Source organism: Haliaeetus albicilla, chromosome 28, assembly GCF_947461875.1.
Source record: "Haliaeetus albicilla chromosome 28, bHalAlb1.1, whole genome shotgun sequence".
NCBI classification, from domain to species: domain Eukaryota; kingdom Metazoa; phylum Chordata; class Aves; order Accipitriformes; family Accipitridae; genus Haliaeetus; species Haliaeetus albicilla.
In genome coordinates this window covers 4,972,638-4,992,273 of record NC_091510.1, presented here as the reverse complement: position 1 = coordinate 4,992,273, position 19,636 = coordinate 4,972,638, and the positions used below count along the sequence as shown (strand labels likewise).

The 19,636-nt window shown below is 44.7% G+C and overlaps 1 protein-coding gene across 1 annotated transcript in view; it reads left to right on the top strand.

The window, feature by feature from the left end:
* The window catches only part of PLEKHG7 (pleckstrin homology and RhoGEF domain containing G7), a 32,246-nt gene extending 14,794 nt beyond the window's left edge, over nt 1–17,452 (top strand). Inside the window, exons 8-16 of the mRNA XM_069773395.1 lie at nt 1,688–1,783; nt 2,980–3,093; nt 4,774–4,948; nt 6,909–7,024; nt 7,817–7,913; nt 11,018–11,097; nt 11,926–12,085; nt 15,232–15,329; nt 17,334–17,452. Of these exons, the coding sequence (XP_069629496.1) occupies nt 1,688–1,783; nt 2,980–3,093; nt 4,774–4,948; nt 6,909–7,024; nt 7,817–7,913; nt 11,018–11,097; nt 11,926–12,085; nt 15,232–15,329; nt 17,334–17,441 (1,044 nt within the window). The 3' untranslated portion in view covers nt 17,442–17,452. The remainder of the gene's footprint in view (nt 1–1,687; nt 1,784–2,979; nt 3,094–4,773; nt 4,949–6,908; nt 7,025–7,816; nt 7,914–11,017; nt 11,098–11,925; nt 12,086–15,231; nt 15,330–17,333) is intronic.
* Nucleotides 17,453–19,636: the final 2,184 nt, after the last annotated feature.

The window sequence follows — 19,636 nt, the reverse complement described above, 5'->3', positions numbered from 1 at the left end:
TGGATGCTCTGTGTTCGTGTGCTACTCACCTTCCAGGAGAGGAGAGACCACGAAGCTCAGCTGTGAGGTGCTCAAGCTCTTTCTTGCTTGTGGACACTTCCCCAGAGACCATTTTCAACTCCTGAAAGTTAAAGGAACCCATAAGTCCAAAATCTTACATAACTTTAGAAGCAAACCAGGAGTTTTTCTTAGCTTACGAGTTCTTGTATAGGACACCTCACCCTTAATAGCAAAGTGAATTTTGGAAGGGGCTCTTCAGCTGTATGAGTTGAATAGCTGCTCCCAATCACATCACATACCCTAAAGCAGCTGCTTACTTCAAGTTCTTTCCCTTATTATAATTCCTTTGCCTTAACAGTTAACACCTGCCTTTTTAGCCAAAACCAAGAAAAGCAGGAAAGCTTTTCAGAGTAGGGACAATTAGCCAGAGCTCAAACACATGAGCAAGTCACCTCTGCTCAGAGACTGACCACCTGAGCGGGTTTGGAGATACGAGGAAAGAGATTTTTAGCTGATGTGTTTCACCTGGTGCTTGTTGTGGGCTAAGACCATACCTGCAGTCAGCTACGAGAGTTCAGCTGATGTGTGGCTGCTGATTCTTTCGGTGTTGTTCAAAGAAGGGAGTGGGGTATATTGCTGTGTGCCATTTAGCGATCACAAAAGCTTTGAGCTTGGGCATGTCTTGAGAGAATTATCTTTAATACATTTTCTATTTTGTTTTCTAATTTTGTTGTCCTTATTAATGAGGATGACAAATGATCATCTATGCATACTTGTATATAAAATAGTGATCAGATGTAGGAGAAAGTAGCTGCTCTCAATGCCTTTTATGCCTTTTTTCATGCATTTTACAGCACGCATTTCTTCCTGACAGCAGGCTGAATCCATGAAAAAATGCATGTTTTAAAAGGTGTAGAAAGAATAAACGTCACCCTATAAGCAACCCTGCCCCCATAAATACACCAAACAAAGCAGCATGTGCGGCTACAACAGCAGTTCATAGCAGTATCACAGAGGACGATGTTCTCTTCTGGCCTAAAATTTGGCCTAAAGCTGAGCGTGGTGATGAATTTGTGTGCAAAGAGTGTGTTTGGGACGCAAGCATGGGCTTAGCAGCAGGCTTTCACCCGCGTCTGACTGACAGTGTGGGCACACTCGGATCCAGTGCAAACATAAAGTTAACTTACGGCAAGTATGGGACTTTTTATAGCATTTGAAAGACATTTCCCTCACCTCCAATAGCATGAAACAAACCCAGACTATGAAAGATGGTATCTTCTTCAAATGACCGTGAAGTCTTCCTTAACTGTCACAGCTCTGTCATACGCAATCAGTGTTTTCCAGTAGATACCATTCATCCATTGTAATGTTTCATGTCAATTCATGTTAAATACAGCTGCTACCCTAAATTAGTTTAAATGGAGTAACTAATCTTGTTTCAAAGCTTTTGTCATATGGCATTAGCATGACGTAAGTGGGTATTTGTATAGATTTATTTTAGCTTCTGACTAATTAAAGCATTCCGGGCCTAATTCTGAAGCTAATTCTGGCAACGTTAAGGAGATAAGTATAGGCACCCCATTAGGCTTGGAGCCTTTGAAGAGACAAGGGATGGGAAATAAAGTTGTTTTAAACTTAACTTCAGAAGACCACTAATGCCATTTTCTCTTTTTTTTTTCTTATGTAGATAAGTCACAGTTTTCTGAAAACTTTTTTTGAAACTGTGAAGCAGCACATCAGCAAGTCAGACTCTCCTATGGGTTTCAGCTCCATACTCAGAAAGGTAACATAATTAGAAGTATTTTTGCTTAATATCAGCAGGTGCTTGCAGCAGACCGCTTATCATCAGCATGCAGGTGCCTTAGAGCAATCAAGTCAGTCAAGGACATGCCGTCTGTCACAGGCAGTTTGGTCTCAGCCTCAAGCACCTTCTGCCAGCAGGATGTTTTTCTTTTTATTCATTGGCAAGTTTGAGGTGGTCGTGGAAAGGTGCTCTGGATGTGGAACAAATTGTGGAAAGATTTTTCCCTTCCTGGGGAACAGCAGCCCAGACCCCGAGGAAAAGACCAGATCCCAGCCCCACCGCTGGATGTTCCCTGCCTCCTTCCACTCCATCGCATAGATCTTTCTTTTACTCCGCGGACCAGACCCGCAGGCGTATTTAAGTGCTTAATTAAGAGCTCGATGGGACTGAAATACCTCTTGCACTCTTGGCCAAGCACAGCCAGGGCTGTCCTGCCGCTGCCAAGCTCTGCCCTGCGACCCTTCGGGGCAGCCTGCGTGGTAAACGAGGCGGTTGTCCGACTGCCTCTAGTTCCCACACAGCTTCCCAATGACTGAAAAGTTGGAAATATTAATACAGACAGAAAATCAATTCATGGACCTGAACTTCCCTGAGCAGTAGAGGCCATTAGAAAACTTCTGGGAAAATGCTAAAACAGACCCTACCTCAGGGTTAGGGTTTCAAAAAGGGAAAGGCAGGGTAGAGCTTGGCTTCTCACCCCCACTACCTCCGACTTCAGGCGTTCTTATCGATAATGTTTGTGTGAGTTTTATCACGGACAGCATTCAACATTTCTAAGAGCTATCTAACACACTCGGATATAAAGGGACACGTTACATGAGGTCATGTAAAGCTGTTGCATAGATAGCGGTTTTTATCTTCAGCTTCTACATGAATTTCACATTATTTATTTTTAATGAGAACCAAGTCTAAGAATGCTTCACACCTCTGCAGAGCTGTTAGAACTGTGCTCCCATGCACTGCTTGAGCACTGATGTGGGTTTTTTACTAGTTTCCCACTTTCACTGCTTTTTAACTTGCCCTTTACTTTTTTTAACTCCCCATTTCCCTCTTCCTCTATTTTCCTAGGCAGGAGGAAATCTCAGGTAAAATGCACATTACAAAACCAAAACTGTTGTTCCTCCCTTTGTCATGACATTTTTCTTTCTTGATAAGTTTCCAAGTCTTTTCTGCAGTTTTTCCAGGGTGACCTCTGCCAGACACACCAGATTTATTGCCTTAATTATACCTCCGCTGTCTTCTACTTGGAAAACCTGAGACAGAGAGAAGATTTTGGCATCTACCTGAAAGTAAAGTGATGGTTTTGTTGTTGTTATTGTCTTCAACCTTCCTGCCTTATGACAGGATTTTAACAGCAGACTAGGAGAGTTCATTGGAAGCAAAACTGTGTAAATAGCATTTTACACAGATTTTTTTTGAACTGCAGAGGGTATCACAGATATGAAATCACACTTCTGAGCGTGGGTTCCCTTGCGCGTGTGAAAGTCCATACTTGTAATTTAGAACAAGCAAGAGGGAGAAGCCAGAAGGGAACAACTGGCTGCATTGTTGCAGGCAGAAAATATGTTCCGCCAGCCTCTATCATTCAGATGTTTCACGCGTAATCCCTTGACTTGGTGACCTCCACCTTAACAAAGTGAAATGGCTACAGAAAAAAAGAAACAAAAATCAAGCCAGATTGTAAAATCTCTCTCAAGTGTTTTACTTTGATACACGTCCTGCATATCAGCTTGGTTTAGCTGTTGGGTGGGAGCACAGTCTGTAGCGTATTATATGCTTTAGCAGATGAGAGGGCTCACGTTCCCTGGGTACAAACCAGCCCCCAGCCTCTACGCTGTGCCACGTCAGCAGTGACATACCCAAACCTCAAAACTGAAGAAGTCTACGACGGCGTCCTTCTGCTTAAGGGAAGCAGGATATGATAAAAGCCAAAACAAGGGGAATAGAAATGCAGGAACACATCAGTGCTTTCGTGTGTCTTGGGGAGCCGGCGATGAGAGAGCGGGGCGGGTTTTGGCTGAGCCCTGGCAAGAAAGCCGGGCTGTTTTCCTCGCTCACGGGTATTTGCTGACCCAAGTGCCCGCAGGGATGAAGGAATATCCTGGACAGAACAGCAAGCAACCCCTCTGCAAGGGCAGCGGTTCAGCTCCTCGGACAGGTTTTGCTTAACCGTAGATAAAGGAAATATAGAACTCGGTACCAAAACACTACCGGTAAGTGAGCGTTTACCTCCCTCTAAGGCTGGAAAGAGCCATCAGTGATGTCTTTGTAAAGTTACAGCACTAGAGTGGGTTCTGTCTTTGCCAACACCGCATCTGCCTGGAGCGACAACTCCAGCCAGTGCAGCGGTGAGAGAGGGTTCTGCTCTTTCTCACTTAGTATTTAGCAGGCCAGCGTGTCCTGAGAATACTTAAGATTGATCATTAGAATCATTACATTACCGACTTAGAAAGAGAAACCTGAGGCAGCGGGCTTTTCTCACCGGCGTGGGAGGACGCCTCTTTGTAGTAGCCGAACTCTGCAGCTTGTAGGGCCAGGGAGTTTCACATTGCTTTTTCTCCGAGAAGGATTTCTCATGGAAATCCCCAAGAAGGATACGCTCACACCTAGGAAAAAGTTCCCCAGTGGGAAGTAGCAGGTGACCCTAAAACCTAAGGTGGGCCTCAAACGTATCTGAGGCTTTTCTGATGAAATTAAAATGGTAGATAATTAAGAGTGCTGCTTGATCTGCGAGCATGGCCACAGCATCTAAAAGCACTGGGAAGCAGCAATGCAGAAAGTGAACCTGGAGGAGCGATGCAATTCCCCCCATACAGAGCTTTTACACTACCCTTGCTCTCGCTGTGCGAGAAGTTCACCTTTAATTGTCCCTGTCTCATTACAGTCAGCTGCTGACGCAGAAACCTCTTTGGTACCTCCCTGCCAGGGAGCAAGCTGAGGCCTAAGGCCGTTTTCCTTGTCTTCAGCAGTGGTGCGAACAAAACGAACAGTGCAGGAGGCTGCATCTGCCGGAGCTGCTGGTCGCTCCTTTGCATCGCCTGACGCGCTACCCGCTCCTCCTTGACAACATCTGGAAGAGGAGCACTGACGAAACAGAGAAAGGCTTTATCTGGTCCCTCAAAGAGAAGGTGGAAAAGTCCATACGTAAGTAGCTAAGGTTAAAAGCCAAGCGTGCCATTAACAATTAGCAAGTTATGTGTTTTTTTGTACGCGTCCTTTGAGCGTGAATGGGGCCGGTCTCCCTGCAGAGATGCAATGAGGATGTACATGCCTTTCTACAACCCTGAGCCCTTCCTCATTCTGTAGGAAATGATTGGTGCCACCCTTCTTCTGTCAAAGCCTCTCTGAGCAAGGTCACAGGACTCCCAAATCAGTGAGTCACTTGTATTTGCTCAGAATCATCGGCAGTGACAGGCAAACAATTAACAGCAGAGCACAAATTGGAACAAATCAAGAAAGATCTCGAACAAAGAGGTCTTTGAGTTGGATTTATGTCTAGGGAGGATTTGTTAGGGCTAATCCTTAATAGGATAGAACTGCACTCACAAGGGGAATATTATGTCAGTGACCTTCCACTAAATGACAGGGTCCTACCATGTAAAGTAGCTGAAGAGCTCTCTCAGCTACAGATTTTCTCTAGCTATTGTGGAAAAAGAAGGGGTTGGTCCAGGATTTTTTTTTTCCCCTGCATTTTGTTTCAAGTAAATAATTTATTAATTCTAAATAATTTAGTAATTCAGCCTCGTTCAGGAAGCTATAAATGCATCTCTAAGTGTCTTATGGTCATACAGTACACCAGCAGATAGGTTTATTCCCCAGAAGGCCTCCTGCAGCCTCCACTGAAATCAAAGACAAGACAGTCCATCAGCAAAACACTTCTCCTGCCACTCTTGGCAGGGAGAGGAGCGGGGCAGCACCTCGTCCTCACCAGCAGCACACCAGGGCCTCCAGCCACCCAGCACGGTGGCTCGCTCTCTGCCACCGTCCTTCTCCCCATCCTGGAGGCTGAAGGCTCGAGCATCTCCCCGGGAGATGAGGCAGAGAGAGAGTTAAAGGCTTCTAAAGACAGATAAATCTGGGGCTCCTTCTTCTGGGGTAAATACTCTTAATGACAGAATTACCACCTAAAAGAGATACTCAGGTTCCTCCTCTTCTAGCCCAGTCTTACAAGGAGTCTAGCCTAACAGCCACGCAAGGAGCACATTTTTCAGCACAGAACGGGTCCCATAGGAAAAGAAGATGGTTTTGTCACTAGTCTGGGGACTTCTGCTGGGAGGACAGCCGTTTTAGGTATGGCCCCAAATATCTAGGGAATATTACTGGCAAAGAAATAGCTCCTTCCACAGTTTAGATACCTCTGGGCCAAGGAAACCAAAGATAGAGGGATGACCCCTCTGTATTCGCAGACACCTGGCAAAGATCTGCCTTCATTTTTTGATCAGTGAATCAGCGACATAAGGAACACTTGCAGTCCCAGCATTCCCCTCCTGGTGTATATGTGTGTGTGTGTCTGAAACCATTATTTGCAATATCACTCAACACACAAACTTGGAATTTAAGTTGCAGGTCCATTAAAGTTTTCCCCATAACAGCCCTGAATCAGCAAAGACTTCATCCCCAATTTTCACATTCTGAGGTGCCCCCATCCCAGTTAAATACTTCAGTCACTTCTGGCACCACCTCCCTCAAAATTAATTCCCATTCATTTAAACAGTCTTTTGATCAGGCTGTATATACTGAAGATGATTTTTCTCTCACTACCCTAGACAGTTTAGAAAGGCAGGATTTATTTTTTTTAAAGAACTTTTTAAGATTACCTTTTAATTGAGTTTTATATGATTCCCCCTGTTCCCCGGTCAGATTAGTAAACACAACCTTTTCATTTAGCAGTGAATTTAAGCATGTTTGAATGCATGGCTTGAAATTCTGGCTCTGATGACCTAAGCAGAGTTTAGGCACTTTTTATAATGAGGCCAAGATTTCATCCGGGGCTTCACATGTGAGGCACTTTGGCTTCCACTGGAGAAAATCAGTGTTCAGCATCTTCTAGAAACAGGACTGTTTTTGCCAGCCTTGGCAATAACTGATGTTTCACATATTTCAGGGGATCTGGAAGGTAAAGTCAAGTGGTTGGACAACTTTCAGAAGTTCAGGCAGCTGCAAGAGGTCATAATTTGGCCTCAGGTCTGGGATCGTGACAAGAGATTCTTTGTTCCAGAGGTAAGCGGCTTTTTAAAGGGCATTTTTTCCTTGAGGAAGCTTTAGTTTCCTATCTGTCTTTATAGGGTTGTCTAAAGTTGGCTGGCTGTCTATATTCTAGTTACTGGCGATGGCTCTGCTCTAGCAGGAGCAGCTGCAGCCTGAGCCCTGCAAACGCTGCGGCTGAACACGCGGGCTGCCCGCGGTGCCTCGGATGGCAGCGTGGGTTGCTCTCAGCCAGCATCCAAGAAAATGCGATTGTATGGTCCAGGAGAACTCTCCAGCATTTGCTTTTAGGGGGCAGAATGAAATGGGATAGATGTAAGCATTACTACCTTTTTATAAGGATACGGAGTAGCAATTATTCGCCTCTTTCACTCCTCAAGCGGAGCCAAAGAAATTTCTCCTTATATTTAAATAGCATTACAGAAAATTACACAGCATACCTGGAAACCTGTGCACCTTTCTGCTGTGGTTGCCCCCTTACCCATACAGACAGACTTTAAGCAGCATTATGGTAACAGCAAGTGGGTCTCACCTCAAGGATTATGTCTGTTAACATGCAAGGCTGCAAAAACCATTAAACTCACTCCAGAAAAGAAAAACCCAGCTTAACATTTCAAAAGCGTAAACACGTTTAAGCAGTAGCACTGCTGAAGAAACACAGCCATGGCCAGTTATTAGCTGTGTGATGTATTTAGCCTGAGATAAGAGCACACATGTGCTCCGTTTGTTTAACTGCCGGTTGCCTCCCAGTTCATCATTGGATATGGAAGATTCCCCATTCTGTCTCTCTCTCTTTTTTGGGTCAAGTGTTTGAAGCAAAGCATCAGAGAAAACAACAGCAGTGAAAACATTTTGTCTTCAGCGAACAGACTTCTCCTTCATGAAGGGAGACTAACGCTAGCAGGTAACGTCCCTAAATGTCCCGGTATCAGGAATTAGCTTAATAGAATCGTATTTTCTTACGGCAGGTCCAGAATGAACCTCTGCAGCAGTATGTGGGCAGGTGCGGGAAAGAAAAAAACAAACGAACAGCTTGTCAGAGAGAGACTGAGAAACAGCCAAACTGCCAAAAGGATGAGTAATCGGCGTGATTGTTTATTGTCACATCTGGGTGTTCAGTCTGCCAGGTGCTGAAGAAATCAGCTTGACTGGTTAATGCCTGCCCCTCAAAGGGAGCGTTTTACTGTCACGTTCAACAGCGTGGCAATAGGAAAACTGAAGTTTAGACTGTCCTATACGAGGTGCCCCACATACCCGGGACCAATGTCAACATACCTCACCTCTCTGGCACCGTATCCGCTATGTGTTTCACTGAAAAAATACTGAAAAGTCCACGTCTGCAGACACACAGGCACTATTTTGTAGCAGGGCACAGGTTGCTTGCTGGGGAGCTGCTGCAGAACCTCTACGTGTGCAGGAGAGGAGGATTTTCTCCTGGCACGAGCAGGAACCAGAGCCCGGGCGATTTGGAGATCATCATCTGAAAGCAGGCTGGAAGCTGCGTGCCGTGGTGGCTGCAGAGCCGTAGCAATGGTCTTCCATTTCCTTCACCACTTTCTCGGGAGCAGAGGGGAAGAGAATAAGCACGCAACGCTCTCTGTCTCCCACCACCATTATTACTGTTATAAAGGGAGCAGCAAGAGGGACATGGTCCATTTTTCAGTGTTTTTGTTTTCCTTCCCACATGAGGAGAATTACAGTAGCAGAGGAGAAGGCACAACGGGGGGGACATGGAGAGCAGAAGAAAAGGTTGCTGCTGGTGTTTAGGGGGCGGCGGGCAGAGGAGAAACAAAGCCACCGAGTCCTCTCCTGCCAATGCTTCCCTCTGCGCTCACTGTGCTCTTGGTGAGACATCAGCCCCCAGTGCAGGAGGTAAGGGTGGTCATCAGGTGTCCACAGTTCTTTCTGCAATATGTAATTAGAAAATGGAGAAGAAGGAGGTGTGAGCATAACTCTTACCCACCAAGACAGCCAGCTGCCTGCGATCTGCAATATAAAAGTGCCTGGCATTTGGCCACGTGTCTGAATCAAGTATTTCTCAAGACAAAAAAATGAAATCACAAGCCAAATAAAATGCTACACAACAGAAAGACACATATCCTAAAGTCACCACTCTGAACAGACTCACACAAATTTGGTATTAAGGTGAACTGTGCTTGAACGAAACCGAGATCACCGAGTTGCATGGTTTTTTGTAATCCTGTAATTGAGAATAGGAGCAGCTGAGAGAAGTGGGTTTGATCAGGTGTAGGAAGAGAAGGCTCAGGGAAGACATTACCCTTGTCTTCAACTGCCTAATGGCTGGCTTAAGGCAGATGGAGCTAAAGGCATCTTGGAGTTGCCCAGAGAAAGGATGAGACATGACAATGCAAGTTGCAGCATGGGGTATTCCCCCATTAGATATCTGGAAAAATTTGCTAACGATTAGGGTGGTCAAATATTGGTACAGGGGACCAGAGATGTTGCAGAATCTCCTTTCTTGGACATATTCAAAACTTGCCTGAACAACCTGCTCTAGCTTGGCCTGCTTGGAGCAGTGGGTTGGACCAGAGACCTCCACAGGTTCCTTCCACCTGTTGCCACTGAATGACTCTGAACACAGTATAAATCAAAGACACAGAAAAGTTTGTCCACAGCAGGAGACAGAGTTTACAAGAAGTAATTCTTTCCTGTGTAACACCCACAAAAGCCTACTGTTGTACAAGAGATGCTGTGGAGAGCCCTCTATGAAGTTTGTGACTTCAGAGAAACTTACAGAAGGATAGTTTTTATATGATGTCTAATAGACATTAACTTGCTTGCTTGTAGTCTTCTGAATCTCCAGTGGCACATAAGAAGGTCCTCATGGTAGTTTCTTTGTTCTCCGTGCATCTAGCTGATCCATGACCTAGTCTGAATTTTCAGTAGTTGCTGATGTTGCCTCGTGCAACATTAATGAGACAAGAAGTTTTCAAGCCAAACCTTTCAGAACCAAACACCCAAGAAAGTATTTTAGGATCCTGCAGGACTGCCTGGAAGCAATAGCTCTGACCAACCCCATTTGCTGTGAAGAGCAGCTGGGTGTTTCATGCCTACTTTTCATGCCCAGAGATGCCCCATTCTAGAGAGTAACCAGAGGACAAATTATAAAGGACAAAGCCTGCAGCAGAGAAAGGAGGTGATTCTGGAAGTGAAATAGGACAGCAAGTTGGGACCAAAAAGGGAAATGAAAGAAAGATTCATGGAAAGGGATAGAAGGAGCCATAAACAAGGAAGAGGTCAAAGGACCAAACTCTGCAAATACAGTAGAGTCCAGGTTTCCTGCAGGAAGTTGCTTAAAAAGTTACTCCTGTTTTTGTTAAATTGCTCCCTATTATTTATTATAATACCTGAGTTTTCAACACAGCTTGGAGACCAGCCTGAAAGACTTTGAAGCATTCTTACAGACATCTGTTGTTATATTCCCCACATTGTCATGACTTCTAAGCTAGGAACAAAAGATAAACCAACTCTATTTTGTGTAGTTTTTGAAAGGCTTATGTGATGCTATCAGTTAACATTTCATCGCTGCAAAAGCCTGTGAAGAGGGCAGCATACCAGTATTTAAAGGTACCAGGAAAAGGTGGCACTTCCCTATTTCTTTACCTCTGCCATTTTTCAGAAGGTTTGCTTTTTGCCAGGTAGGATTTGCTAATTTATAGCAATTTATAGCATGCCGGTTGTTGTATTTGTGGGTATTCCAGGTGATCTAGGTCACTTTTCCTGGCAGGCAAGTAGTTGGTTTTTCAGAATGAGGTAGCTGCTACAAGTATTAGCAGCCAAAATCATCAAGGGACATATGATTTTTTATGTGCTGCATTTAAGAGTGCAGACTAGGGGATGAGTGGTTGCGTACTATGTTGGAAACCACGATTCTTTGTTGGAAGCGGTTTGTAAGATGCAGTGATTCATAGATGTGCCTCATCTTAGAAGTAGCAATTCCTTACAATAATCACACCATCAAATTGATTTTTTTGTTTTCCTCCTCAGAAAGCACAAGACTCCTTGATGCCTACCTCTTCCTATTCGATGATCTCCTGTTAATTACCAAAATTAAACGTAACAAAAAGGTAATAATGGATAGAGATATACATGGTTGCAGTTGTTATGTTTTTTAGCTTGGTAAATATTTTGAATGTACTTTGGAAGATTGATCTAATGATAAAAATACAAGATGACTAATCGGCATATGAAGGATGGGTGATACCTCCTTATGCTAATAACAAACCATAACACTGATTCAAACCCTGCTTCTAGGCTTAGTACATTACAGAAATGCTTACAGAATTTATGTTACAAGACCTTAATATTTCCCTGGTGTTCTGATGTGCTGAATTCCTAAAGACCAGAAGTTTCAAGAATGTAAGAAGTTTTCTAATGCTCCCCTCATGACTCAGTCCAGCAACCTGAGAAAATTTTATCCCAAAGGTATCAGAACTGTTGGAAAGAAGTTTAAAAATTAAGAAAACTGTTGTATGTGTCCTCTCTTTGCCTTGATTTCCCCTAGTTTAAAATGGAGATATAATGACTCTTCTTAAGAAAATTTGCAAGTATGCAAGGGGAGATGGGGAAACGCACCTCCAAGGAACAGAGAAAAAGTCCTGCTATTAAGGGGGGGTGTGTGCAGAGGGAAGGGGGGGAAAAAGACCTTTGAGCACCTTAGACTGACTTTTTTTTTGCCTGTGGACTTGTATTGTGCTTCAATTGTGGGGTTTTTTAGTACAAGGTGTGACCTTGCAGGAGAACTCCAGGTACCGATGAGTTTTTCTGAGGTTCCTCAGGCAAATAACCTGAGTACCTTTGATAAGAGAAAACACATAATTTAGGGCTGTTTAGCGTGTATACTTCATGAGCAGATGGCAGACAGCCAGCTAACCAACTTCATTTTCTATTCCCAGAAATACGGGGGCTCAGACACCAGCTTAATCCCTGTCTGTCCTTCCCTCACTCCTGAGCTGCAGTCCTTCATAAGGGAGGGAGGATTTTGCACAGTCCTAGACCAGCCCATCCCGCTAGACAGACTGATACTGAAAAACGTTGACCCCATCCACGTTACAGGTACGTGCCCGTGGGCATTTGAACGTCCCCATTACCACCACCTCAATGCAGCGTAAAGGATAAGACGCCGTTTGCCCACAACCCACCCCCAGATGCCTGGAGTGCAAACACCAGTGCTTCAAATGCATCGTCAGGGGAAATTGCCCCAATAACTTCTGTTGCTGTGTCCTTGGGTGAGGAGGACTGACCTCTACAGAGTGTGAGCAGCTTTACCCTTTCAAAACAACGTCCCTCAAGTCACCAAATCAGAGCTTGGGTGAGGGAGCAGGCATGAAACCATCAGGCGTCCCCTTGGTCTGAGCCGCTCATGCAGGCTCTCACACACCTCCGTCTAACGCTGCCCACATCCCAGGAGCCTCCTATATCGAAAAGAAATAAGAGAAAAGCAAATCTCCGGGCTGCAGGGCCTGTCAGCCATCCTAATCCTAAAGACTGGGAGGAAAAGCTCAGGGAGCTAGAGTGTTCTGTAGGAAATAGAAAGATATGGAAAATAAACCTAGAGCCCGTAAAATTTATGATAACTTTCAAATATATTCACCCAGAGTAATTAGCATTCTGCATCAATGCTGATAGGAGACAAACATTGGCAATAAAAGGTGAGTGACTAAAGATGAGGTAGGGGGATGAACAGAGAGAAGAATAACCTTTTTTTAAACATGCTCCAGGCACTGTCTGTCTGCCTAACAAGTCTCCCTACCAACCCAGCAGAAACTAAGTAAAGGCAGCGGCCGCCTCTCGCCTGCAGGGTGGAGGGGAGGGCAGCCCCATGTTCCTGCCTAAACCCCCACTAGACGCAAGGCCGACAGCTTCTGGGTGCTGGAGAGAGCGTGCAGCCACCAGTTTGCACATAGAAGACTGGGCATAAAAGCCATAATGGAGAAGGGAATAAGGTTTTGGGATTTTTTTTTTTCCAAGTCAGCATTTCCTACATTCAGAGATTTCTAACCAGGGTCCTTCTATCCCCATGATCCAGCTGCAACCAGCAGAATAGACAAAGTTACTTGCTGCATCCCAGCCCAGGCTCTGGCCACCAGTTATGGCCCTTCCCTACACTCTGGAACTCGCTGCCCGACTTCTCTCCCATATATTCCTACCAGCCTTATTACAGCTGTAGCTATGGCAGTCTCCATTGCTTCCCTGTAGTCTTGTAACACCTTGGAAGCCCCATCCTAATCCAGGACCCCTTAGAGCAGGGTACAATAAAAATTGTGAGAAAAATGACTAACAGGAGCTTGCAGTTCAGGTTTCCACCATTTTGCGTAAAAAAAAAACCAAACAAAATTTGCAGTGTCAATGGAAAATGTCCTCCCTTTACAAGAAAAAAAAAAAAAAGGAAAAGATTAAAGATTGTCAGGAATGTGTGGCCTTGGGGAATGCTGCCAATTTATTTGTAGTCTCAAGGAGACTTTTACTACTGGTGGCAGTAAAAGATTAGTTGGCACGTTCTCAGAAAGGGCAGCATGTGAATTCTAGTGATCCATCACATTAATCAGAAATGAAACCCTGATTTTTGATCTAACAAGTACTTTTGCATCCACTAGTTTGGTGAGGGTTGATCTCACTTTGGAGATCTCTCAAGGACTAGAAAAACAATATGTGTATCTTGCAATATCATAGAAATACCCTTTTGGCAGCAGGCAGGAAGCTGATAATTATGCAGGATAATTCTGGCCCAAAGCCTGCTACGTATCAGTGAAGGGATAAGAGATATAATGGTGTCCTCCTAACACTAGGAAGCTACCCTAAAAGCAGAACTATCTGCAAATGCCAGCACCTTGTACAAGAGATGTAACTTTACATGGAAGTGTACTAGTAGGAACCCATCTCTGAAGATCATAAGCAGCAACATACTTTCTGATTAGGAAACCACTTTCCTTTTAACATTCCGCTCTGGATTTAATCTTTGCAATTACTTATTATCACTCCACTAATAATGCTTTACACTAAGTTTGAAGGGGCCAGACCCACCGGTACGTTGCTATATCAAAGACTGGTAATCTTTACAGCCACAGAATTTTTTTTAGAAAACATTACTGAGAGCCTGATGCTGAGCGTTGCCTAGAAAATTCATTTTTCGGACTGTAAAGTTTATTTTCTGTTGACCACAGACAGACATAAGGCATGAGTTCTGAGACATACCCCCTCTGCTGCTACAAATATCCACTGCTAACTGATTTGCTGCAGCAATTTAACCAGTCTGTGCTCCACTTTCCTTTCCTATAAAACTAGGATTATAGGACACTTTATCTTCCAGAAACATTTTGCGGTCTGACTGTAGAGCACTTGGAAATGCTTGGACAAGAAGCATTACACAGCAGCAAGATATTCTACCTAGTACAAGGCTTCAGAGCAAACTATATGAAGTAGATAAGTTTATCAAAAAGATACGTCAACTCTAGCATAGACTCAGAAAAACGCTGCCTTGTCTTGGCAGCTCGAGATCTGCGTTCCCCTCGGGCTGCGTGGGTTCAGGAGCCGGGGCTCGGCTTAGGGCCACCGCTCACAGGGAGGCAATCCTGCTCCTCGCTCACCGTCGCTTCGTTTACAGCAACGTTTACAGCTAAAAAAAGCAACGCCGCGCAAATCCAGTGCATTACAACAGGTTACCGTGCCCTCCTCCCTGCCACAACCAGCACACCCGCCGTCTGCCGCAGGATTTTGGCTGCCTGAAGATGCTTTCCCCTCCTCTTGCCCCAAACTTGCTTTGCAGCAGACTTAAGCCACCCCTTCACTCCAGACACGCGACGTTGCTGCCGATTTATCCCCTCGCAGGGAAACCTGCCCCGTAACACCCAAAGTTATCTGAAGGACCCAGGAGATGCTGCTGTCATACCCAGAGTCACCGATTAACTTCTGCAGAAGTTTGGCAGGAACCGAAGGGCTGCTGGTAACGTGCCTGGCCCTGCACCTTAGCTGCACAATGATAAAGTAATTAAAAACAAAACAAATGCAAGCAGAATTAACTTTTTGAAATAACAAAGCTTCCCGCACAACAAAAAACCTAACCCTATAAGGGTGCATTGCCCTATTAAGAATCAGAAAAGATGATTACATATATCATTTCTTCAATTATAATCAATGTGATATAAAATCAGACTGATAGCTGCATGAGGGAATTTATATCATTTCTTTATATTTTTCCACAGTCTTCAGCCTGCGAAATGCCTTCCTAATACAGCATGAAAATAGGTATCATCAGTGCATAGCAGTTTTCTTGCTACAAGCTCAGACAGAGACTGCCAAGGTAAGTAGCACACTTTTTTTTTTTCTTCTCTAATTACACAACTACGCTTTCCCTAAAGGAGGATTGCAGCCACAGGCCATGCTGTGATAAGAATCTGTTACAGTTGTGACATTTGACCAAAACCAAACCAAAACAAAATAACACCCCAGTGCTCTGGCTCACACATTTGTTACAGAATCTTTGCTGTTGAACACATACCGATTTTATATCAGGGTTGATAGCAGGTCTTATTCTTGTTGAAAAACATTATCATTTCTGATTACCAAAAAAAAAAAATAATATGCCATTTCTTGTGTCACAGAAAGGAAGACGGTCAGCCCCTCCAGAGAAGTCAACACCAAAACAACCCCCCCCAAATCATATGCAGTAGTACTCAGACGAGACAACTGTATCATGCTCATCTACGCATGACACACATCTTGCAATTTCAGATTGAACAGATGGTATGATTAATTCCACTGTTACATAAATTTACCCCTCATTTTCACACATCACACTTCTAGTAACAGCGCTGTATGTAACATCTGAAAGTGCGGTAGGCACTTCATGGAAGTGGTTTTTTTCTCCTGTAAGTTGAATTTCATTCTCTAATACCGAATGCACAGAAATTTGACTACCACTAATACTAATTCTTGAAAGTAAATCGCAGTAGATAGACTTTTTCAGGGAAAAGCAATGCCTGAATTCTTTCCATTTCCAAGTCACTGGCTGGTACTTGGAATAGGTATCTACTATAGGTATCTACTCAAGAAGTCGTTCCCTTCTCCTGTTACTAAAATATTACCTTTCCCTTCCAAAGCTGCCTTTTCACCAGGTGGCTACCGTCTTTTTGACATCTCCCAAGCCCAGTTAATCAAAGGAGAAAACCCTGCTGTGAAAGGTTCTTTTCACGTGGATGTGGTGGCATTACCGCGTTTTGTTGACTTCGGGCGCTCCGAGCCCTCGGAAGGGTAGACTTTCCAGCACCGGCTCCATGAAGCGAAAAGCTCAACAGTTTAAATCCTGCCTCCCGCGGGCCCACTACTGCCGGGCAAACCCCTGTGTAACCACCACCACCAGTGCATCGGACCCTCTGCCACCAGCAGCCCCAGTGGGGCCAGAGCAACCACCACAGCCCCACGCCAAAGCCGGGCTCCTGCTCTGCCAGGCACAGACAGTTCGCCCACGCAGACAGGGTCAATAACAAAATATATGAACCCCAGCACAGCGTGAAGTAGAGCAGGCTGCCCCTTCTCACGCGTTTCTGGCTCTTTGCGTGAAAGCTCAGCGTCTCTACACCCGCTACAGCGGGGAGAGCAGCTCCCGACTAGGCAAAATAAAAACCCTGGGGTGGGAGAAGCACAGCTAGACCTTAAGCTCGTATTGCTGCCAACTAATTTGTAATATCTAATCATAGCAATTCAGAGACAACTCAGCTTCTATGACCCAGACCATCTGGACTAGCGCAGAGAGAAGGAAGTTACGTATTTTAAAATCCATCTCTCCAGCCATCACCCCCTGCCCTCATACCTGGATGACAGCGGATATAGAGCTGAACGTTGTCAGCGTGATGCTAGAAACTGAAATTCATGTGGCAGCACATGACAGATCTCAGAGGGGGACAGAACTTGCGATGGTGATAGCACTGGGGCTGTCTTAATCAGAGGAACAGGGAGCCCAAACTGCAGGGACAGCATTAAACTAATAAATATTACACAAAACCGGGTGAAATAGCCTGCAGCAAACTTCACCATTACAAGCAAACAGAGCATTAAAATCCTGCCTTCCAATCAAAAAGGAAGCCTTCACTGGAAATCCCCGGCCCCAGACACAGATTCCAGCAGTGTCTAGTAGCCTGAGCAACTGGGAGAGTCTCGGTTCTGGGATAATTCACGTTCACTTCAGGAATTATGAGCATGGACCTCAAGAAAGGCTAAATTAAAGTGGCTCTCGGTGTTTATGTATCTGAATCACTGGAACTTTTTTAGATTGTCGTGGTTTACAAATTATTTGTTCTTGTTACAGAAAACATGGATGTCACAGATAGAAACGGCAATCTCCAATTATACCGCACATCGTGAAACCAAGAAAAGCACTGCTTTCTGCTTCCCAGCTGAATCCTCTGAAATTTAATAATGTCAGCACAGCACCGACAGAGCCAGTGGAAGACAGTTATTTCTTCCAGCATGCCTGAAGTTTCTGAAGCTACCGGATTTCTGACTTGACTAGACAGAAATGAGGAGTTTTGACCACAGGATGTAGGAATTATACTGGAGGGGAAAATGAGCCATGCAATAAGTGTACCGCTCTTAAATGCTCCTTTGCTTCAGCTAGGGGAAGGCTCTCGCCATCCAGGGAAGCTTTAATACAGCTTGTCATTTCCTAGAAAGTGGGACTTCACCAGAAAAGTCTAGAAGGGTTATTCTGAGATCATTCAAACTTCATTAATAAATTTAATGAAATTAAAACCGTGTAGCCATAGCTCGCGATAGTTATGCCTCTCTACCTACTAAACTATAATATCACGAGATGGTTTTTGCATTAACACTGAGCTTGTGGAAGCAGTAAAAGCAGATACTGTGTTGACTCCTCATTAATTTTTAAAATAAGATTTTTAAAGTTTCTTTGAAAAAAGGTCATAATTGCATACAACATTCAGTTAAACTAGAGATGCTACAGAGTATATAAAAAGAAAGAACAAAAGTGCAAGGATGCCCTGCTTTATTGGGATTTTTTTTTTACCTGAGGTTTTTCACAACTTTATTATCTGTCATTATGCATTGTTTACACCCATTGCAGCCTTCAGAGTTCCAGTTTGCTTCACAAACTTGAGTGTTCCTTTTGCATTAAACCATTCAATGGTTCACTGCTATCCCAGATCTGTGGTCCACATAGCAGAAGCGTGCCCATGTTAATCACTTCATCTTTCCCTCTTTTTGAGGTACTGGAAGAGATCCTCAGAACAGCCTAGAACTGCTTGCCGCAACATTCACGCAGGTTACTAACGTGGAGGGAGGGTGCTCTCACCAGGTTAGTCTTGGCTGATCCCCCGAGACTAGTCATAGTCAAGAGAGAAAAGGAGACTGCCATAAAGCCACTTTAAGTGACTCTCTCACTTCTCCCGCTTTCCATCCCCAATCAACTAGTCTCCCTCAGCAGAAAAGTTAGCCCTTAGAACATCCCCTCGGTGTCAGAGATTACTGCAGGGGAACTGAACAGAGAAGCCACCCAGATGAGGACGTGGTGGTACCTTTTATCCACTCGAGCTGGTTCATCTGTACATACAAGCTACGGTCTGGAGGCTGTATGTATGTACATATGTATGTATGTAGGTACTTACCTGGTTCAGCACCCTCCAGATGCAGCCTAGGCCACTGCGGTACACATTCCTGCTCTTCCCCCTGTGCCTGTGATGGGCAAGATTTTTGTCACAGCTTCCTGGGAAAAGAACAGTCACCCAGGCTCTGTGCCAAGTGGTGAATGTGTAAGGCAGGAGAGCAGAACAGGGTGGAGAGGGCAGATCTGCTCCAGGACACCGCGCAAGCTGCAACCAATTAGCCACACCTGGGCTTACACAGCTGTGCTCAATTTCTGCGACCCCAAGCTCAGATGCACATCGTGTCACACCTCCCCCTTCCACCCCTGGTGCCCCCCACGAACCTCACACTATCTTGAAACCAATGAGGAGAGGACAGAAAGATATTTCAAGCCCAGAGAAGTCACACCTGGCAGGCTAAGCTCTGCCCTTTGTGCGCTGGCAGAAGCAAGGGGGGGGCTTTGTATCTCTGTGTATTTTTGCAGAAACAACCTTAAGCCAGGTCTGCTCAGTTTACCAGACAACTAAGTAGTCCCAGAGATTCAGTATTTCCAGGAAGCCAGCACATCTCCAAGGAGGACACCCGAGGGGAAGGAAGTATTCACACACAGAGACATAAGCTTTAGGGAGACATAAGTTCAACAGGCTCTTCTATGGTCTGGAGAGAAAGATGCCTCAAAAAGCCGTCGAGGCAGAAATTAACTTCCCAGAGGAGACCTCTTCTCTCTGTCTTTCTCCACTGTCTACACAAAGCCCCTAGGAAGGTCTGTTTCAATAGCTACATACATTTTTTTCGTGAATGCCCCCACCATTCAACAGTGGCTTTGTCATGGGACTGATCACACACACAGGTTAATCACCTGGCTTCTCTCTGCAACGCAGCTCCACCCTGAGAGGTTTCCATCTGACAAGCAAGCCTTTCATTAGTCTAAAGAACTAAAACAAGTGCTACTTCCGAGTCTTCCAGTTACACCAGTTGTCTGACTGCATTGCACGCGATGTCTGAACGCAG